Source organism: Cucurbita moschata, unplaced genomic scaffold, assembly GCF_002738365.1.
Source record: "Cucurbita moschata cultivar Rifu unplaced genomic scaffold, Cmos_1.0 Cmo_Scf00063, whole genome shotgun sequence".
NCBI lineage: Eukaryota > Viridiplantae > Streptophyta > Magnoliopsida > Cucurbitales > Cucurbitaceae > Cucurbita > Cucurbita moschata.
Genome location: NW_019268579.1, coordinates 746,843 through 752,617, shown reverse-complemented (window position 1 = coordinate 752,617; position 5,775 = coordinate 746,843). Strand labels below are relative to the sequence as shown.

General features: G+C 36.4%; 2 protein-coding genes across 2 annotated transcripts; both read left to right on the top strand.

The window, feature by feature from the left end:
* Positions 1-1,026: 1,026 nt before the first annotated feature.
* LOC111437310 (protein LIGHT-DEPENDENT SHORT HYPOCOTYLS 3-like) lies at positions 1,027-1,918 on the top strand. Its single transcript, XM_023075211.1, has one exon. The coding sequence runs from the start codon at positions 1,128-1,130 to the stop codon at positions 1,683-1,685; it is 558 nt and encodes a 185-aa protein (XP_022930979.1). The 5' UTR covers positions 1,027-1,127; the 3' UTR covers positions 1,686-1,918.
* A 2,669-nt stretch (positions 1,919-4,587) lies between these two features.
* On the top strand, positions 4,588-5,738 carry LOC111437437 (protein LIGHT-DEPENDENT SHORT HYPOCOTYLS 3-like). The gene is made up of 2 exons (XM_023075411.1): positions 4,588-5,179; positions 5,256-5,738. Exons 1-2 carry the CDS (start codon positions 4,953-4,955, stop codon positions 5,575-5,577), a joined length of 549 nt encoding a protein of 182 aa, XP_022931179.1. The 5' UTR covers positions 4,588-4,952; the 3' UTR covers positions 5,578-5,738.
* Positions 5,739-5,775: the final 37 nt, after the last annotated feature.

Genomic DNA, 5,775 nt, shown 5'->3' with positions numbered 1-5,775 from the left:
AAAAAAAAAAAAAAAAAAAAAAAAAAAAAAAAAAAAAAAAAAAAAAAAAAAAAAAAAAAAAAATTCTTTTGTTTGATCCCATTCTTGTAATTTTGTATATATATATATATTAATCCAAGGCTGAATTTGATAAAGTTCAAAATTTTATCGTAAATTGTTGGGCTTGGCCCAGGCCCAATAATGGCAGGTCCATAAAAAAGAAAGGAGATTATTTATTTATTTATTTAAAGTTTTTTTTTTCACAAAGATCCAAACTTGGGAAATGTTTTGACGTATGAAAGAATCCTTTTAGAACACAGAATCGCGAAGGAATCAATTCCATTTCGCTGAGAACCAAAAACATGATGTTTTGTTGGTATAAAATTGGCATAATTTTGGAAAGGTATATGTGGCTACTCTCACACTGTGTTGTGTCAGTTCATCTTTTACTTGTTTCTTTTTGTTTTGTTTGGTTGTTAAGTTGAAACATGTCGTGCGTAGAAGGTAGCCATGTTACCCCATGCATGCCCTTCGAGTTCCCAACAGAGAGGCCCCAAGACTAGGCCTCGGCTCCACTCCTCTCCTTCTTCTTCTCAACGCCCCCATGGCCTTACACTTGATTCAATTAAATTTCCCTTCAACTTCTTTTTGGGGTTACAAAGTAAAAGATAACACATATTTAGAGACCAAAACAAAAGGGGGACAAGAATGAGCAGTGCAGCAGTTCTTTCTGGGATTGCTTGTTTATGGCTCAAAACAATGTAACCAAACCCCAAGAACCTCAACTCTTCTCATTTCCCATCATCCATCTCATCAAATAATAATAATAATAATAATAATAATAATAATAATAATAATAATAATAATAATAATTCATTTTCTCTCTCCCTTCTTAGGCTCTTACACACACTTCAAGATTGCAAATTTAATAAACCAATCAAATCTTATGTCTTAGATTTTTTTTTTTCTTTTTTCTTTTTGTCCTGACACCCACATCGAAGATAATAAACTCGAGCTCATTTAGTTCATCAATCTCTCTCTCTCTCTCTCCCTCACTTCAATATTTAGTTCCACATCCCTCATGGAACAACAAAAAAAGAAACCCTAGTTCCTCCCTTCAAGCTACTTCCATATTTCCCATAAACCAAATGGATTCCATCACTGAATTTGAAGGCCTCAACGCCCAACAATTTGGAGCCTCCAGTGTTCCAAATTTAGGTGGTGGGTCTTCGTCCTCTTCTTCTTCTTCTTCTTCTTCTTCGTCTTCAAACAGCCGCTATGAGAATCAAAAACGGCGAGATTGGAACACATTTTGCCAATACCTGAAAAATCACCGACCCCCTCTTGCCCTTTCAAGGTGTAGTGGAGCTCATGTTCTTGAATTCCTTCGGTATTTGGACCAATTTGGTAAGACCAAAGTCCACACTCCGATCTGCCCTTTCTACGGCCATCCCAACCCTCCAGCCCCATGTCCCTGCCCTCTACGCCAAGCATGGGGCAGCCTGGATGCTCTTATTGGCCGCCTTCGTGCAGCCTTTGAAGAGAACGGTGGGATGCCCGAAGCTAACCCTTTTGGTGCCCGTGCTATTAGGCTTTATCTTCGAGAGGTTCGTGATGTGCAGTCTAAAGCAAGAGGAATTAGCTATGAGAAGAAGAAACGAAAGCGCCCTCAACAACAAATCCTTCCACCTCCCACAGGAGCTTAAATCCCATAAAAAGCATAAAAAAAATTCAAACTTTATAATCAAGAAGCCAATTAGAGGGTACCCTTCTTCTTTAATTGCCCTTTTCCTTCTAATTAATGCTCTTAAATATGCTTTTTCAATCAATTCTAGGGTTACTTCAAATTTCCCTAAATCTCCTTACGTAAAACAAGAGGGAATTTGATGGTTTGAGACAGTTTGTAAGTTTTTAATGTGCAACCCTCTTCATGAATCATAAATTTAATCATCAATCTCATCTCTCTCTCTCTTTGGTTTTAATTGTGTACTTCTAAATAGAGAGAATTTGTGTGTTTTCTTCTTCTTCTTAAAAGCCAATTTTTAATGGGTCAAATCCATATATGATGATTGTGTATCTGAGTTTTGAGTATAGTTTGAGCAATTGTCTTTTCTTGCTGTGTTCTCTGTGTTGCGTTACAAAAGTTGAAAACAGGCATTCGATTATATCATAAATTGTCATGCTTTTGATGCAAAACAATGTCGGTGAGATCAACCCTGATCTGTTTGGGGGCATGAGTTTGAATCTTGGTGGAATTGGGTTTCAAATTCAAACCCCACCCTAAACACTTACCATCCCGAGCGTTCAAGTAACAAATGGGTTCCACCATTTTTTTCTCAATCTCTTCAAAGATTTTTTTTTTTTTTTTAATTATTATGATATTTTTTTCATCATTTTTTTTTTTAAAGTAAAGTTATTTATACTATTAACAATAGTTCAACATATATATATATAAATCTCTAAATTTTAATTTATTAAAAGAACAATATTTAATTTTCAAAATAAGATATGCCCAAAAAAATAAGAACAAGTATTAATATTGAACTTAGTTATATTAAAATAACGTAGACAATGGACATGGTGTTCATCTTAGTCTCATAGTTTAGGTTTAGTGGTGAAGAGAAAAAAAAAAAAAAAAAGATTTGAGAAAAATGGTAAGAAATTGGATTTTGTTTGTGGTGGTGTCATGTCATTTGGCGATGGCAATGGAAAAGACAAGTGGTGAAACTGTAATTTCTTGATTCATTCAGCTACTATATTTAGTAGATTGTGATGTCATGGGTTGAAAAAGCTCACTGTTTTCACTTATTTACTTGGAAAGTTGCAGCTCCAAGCTTCCTTCTTTATCGTGTCAGTGTCTCCCATGTCCAACAACCTCACTGCTTTTCTGAAACTTACAGCATTAAAACTAAAGTAAAGAAGAGGAGTAAAAAGAAAAAAAAAAAAAAAGAAAGAAATGGAATTACAAAATGTGTTATGATTAATGCATAAAACATTAGATTTTAAGGATAGTTAAGTTGGTAGGAGACTACTCATTGTGACAAGAAAGGGAGTGATTCAACAGTTCTTCACATATCACATGTGGATTATACACATATCAACAGCAAGCATTAATCAACCAACCAAATCACATGCCATTTTCCACCTTTTAACTTAGAATTCATTATGTTTTTCCCTTTTCCGTTCTTCTTAATTTTGAATTACTCGAAAACATTGGTACTAATGAGAGAGTTGTATGGACGATTTAGAGGGAGATCCAACTTCATGATTCTAGTAATTGGTCGAAAGAGGGCGATGGTTGAACCGAAGGAACTCGCTTGGCCCTAGTTGATTTGAATCTAGAATGGTCTTAAATGATTACCATGGAATTTGAAAAGAAAACATTATGAAAAGGAGTGAGTGTAGTTTGTTCAAATTCTATGATTTTGGTCACAAAATTTCAAATCTGTTAGAAAGTAATGGAGAAGGTGGATATGTTTCCACTGAATTATGTGTTCTAAGGATGGATCACAATCAATCTTCCATCAACAACAGTGCCATCTTTTTGGTTAATAGTCACCAATGGATCGGATTAGGGAGCAACTAGGACATCCATTTGGACACACCCTTGATGCAACCCTGAACTATTTGTCGCCACCCGAAAACGACTCTCCCTTACCTCCATTTATGTCGACTACCATCTCTATTTAAATTCTTAATATTTTGATCAACAAAATATTTCTGAACCAGTTAAATTATATATTGATTCACCCATGAACTTAAACATAATAATTGTGTTGTTAAGTTTGGAGGTCCAGTATTATCCATTTGAACAACAACCTAAATTGTTCTTTGGAAGTTAAGAATTAAGTTGCTTTTAACATTTGAATCAGTGTGATTGTTAAAAGGCGTTTTTGAAGGATAATAAGGTACCAACAGGCCTTAACTCTCCCTTGTAGCCTTTTTGTAGGCCTTGTAATCTAACCATCTTTCTTTTTGTGGAGGAGAAGCTGATACCCTTTGGCCCATACTAAAGTCTTTCTACCCTTTACTAATCTGTCAACAATCAACACACCATTTCATTTGTACCTAAACTAGTAAACAAGTTAGTAAGTTCAAATCTTAGGTTCATAATCGGAAGATTTAAAGTCTTGACCTCTTGATCGAAGATGTCATCGACAAACGAAAAGGTGTCATGTTTTGAAATTTGGAGGGTTCCAATAAGGAGGCATTAAGAGAAACAGATGAAGTACTGAAGGGTGGCATGAGAGAAAAAAAAAAAAGAAAAAAGAAAAAAAGAAAAAAAAAAGGGTACAACAAATTGACTATCAGTTTTCATCTCTTACTCTGCATTTAACCACCAACTCCATTTGTCTTCCACTGCCACCCATCTGTCGCAATGCCCACAATCAACTTTTACGTAGCAACATTCCAATAAAATCACACCTCTCAACGTCAAATTATTAAAAAGAAAAAATTAATCTTTTTAGTAAAATAAGTATGAAATGAATAAATATGAATTAATTTGAATTTTAATGATCTTAAGGTGTTTAATACGAGGGCAAAATTGTCCAAAAAAAGAAGGGTTGCTGAATGTAACATCTTGTTGTCTCCAAAACTCAACTCACTGTTCTTTCCCTCTCTCTTTGTGTACAGTTTGGATGAGAGGGAATGGAAGAACAATCCCATCAATCACCAAAAAACTTAGTTGTTCTACCTTTTTTAGAAAACCCCAAACAAAACCAATATCCTTTCAACTACACAAATCCAACCAAATCCACAAGCAATACACCCTTCTTCACATCTTCTTCCCAATCTCATCAAAAATCCACCTTTTAATTTACCCTCCTCACCTTCTTCCTTACAATCCCCATATCACTGCCCTAAAACAACAACAACAACAACACCCTGATTTTGTCTCTTCAAGCTGAATCAGCTGGCAAGCAACAGTCTTTAACAAACAAAACCAAAAAAGAAAAGAAAAGGAAATTAGGATGGACTTCTCAGGGAGTAGCAGCAATAGCATCGTCATCATCAACAACAACAACAACAACAACAACGCCATGAACCACCAACACTCCGCAACAGCCTCCTCTTCCAGCAGCAGATATGAGAATCAAAAGCGCCGTGACTGGAAAACTTTCGGTCAATACCTCAACAATCATCGCCCACCGCTCGCCCTCTCACGATGTAGCGGCGCTCATGTCCTCGAATTCCTCAGGTACTAAATTACTTAAAATAAAATAAAAAAATGAACTGAATTGCTTCAAAGTTACAAGCTTTGTGAGTGAGCGCAGGTACCTAGATCAATTTGGAAAGACGAAAGTGCATACACCCATCTGCCCTTTCTACGGCCTTCCGAACCCTCCCGCACCCTGTCCATGCCCTCTTCGGCAGGCGTGGGGGAGCCTCGACGCTTTGGTGGGACGCCTTCGAGCCGCTTTTGAAGAGAATGGAGGGAAGCCTGAGGCCAATCCATTTGGGGCTAGAGCTGTGAGGCTGTATCTTCGTGAGGTTCGTGATTTGCAGTCAAAGGCCAGAGGGATCAGCTACGACAAGAAAAGAAAGCGCCCACCATCTCAACACCCCTTGCCTCCTCCTCACACTGCACCTTCATGAGATCAAATCAAATATCACAAAAGGACCAAAATTTCCCCAATTGGGTATTGCTCTAAACCTCTTCCAAAATCATGCCTTTTTATTTTATCTCTTTTTTTTCATTGCTAAATCAAATAAGTTGCGGATTTTCACTCTCTCTTCTTCGGCTAGGGTTTGGAAAATTTGAAGCTCTTTTTTTTTTTTTTTTTTTTTTTTTTT

Bases quoted from the DNA above. Each gene is read 5' to 3' on its own strand.
- LOC111437310 (XM_023075211.1), top strand. From the start codon at position 1,128: ATGGATTCCATCACTGAATTTGAAGGCCTCAACGCCCAACAATTTGGA.
- LOC111437437 (XM_023075411.1), top strand. From the start codon at position 4,953: ATGGACTTCTCAGGGAGTAGCAGCAATAGCATCGTCATCATCAACAAC. The intron at 5,180-5,255 runs GTACTAAATTAC...GAGTGAGCGCAG, and splicing joins CATGTCCTCGAATTCCTCAG to GTACCTAGATCAATTTGGAA.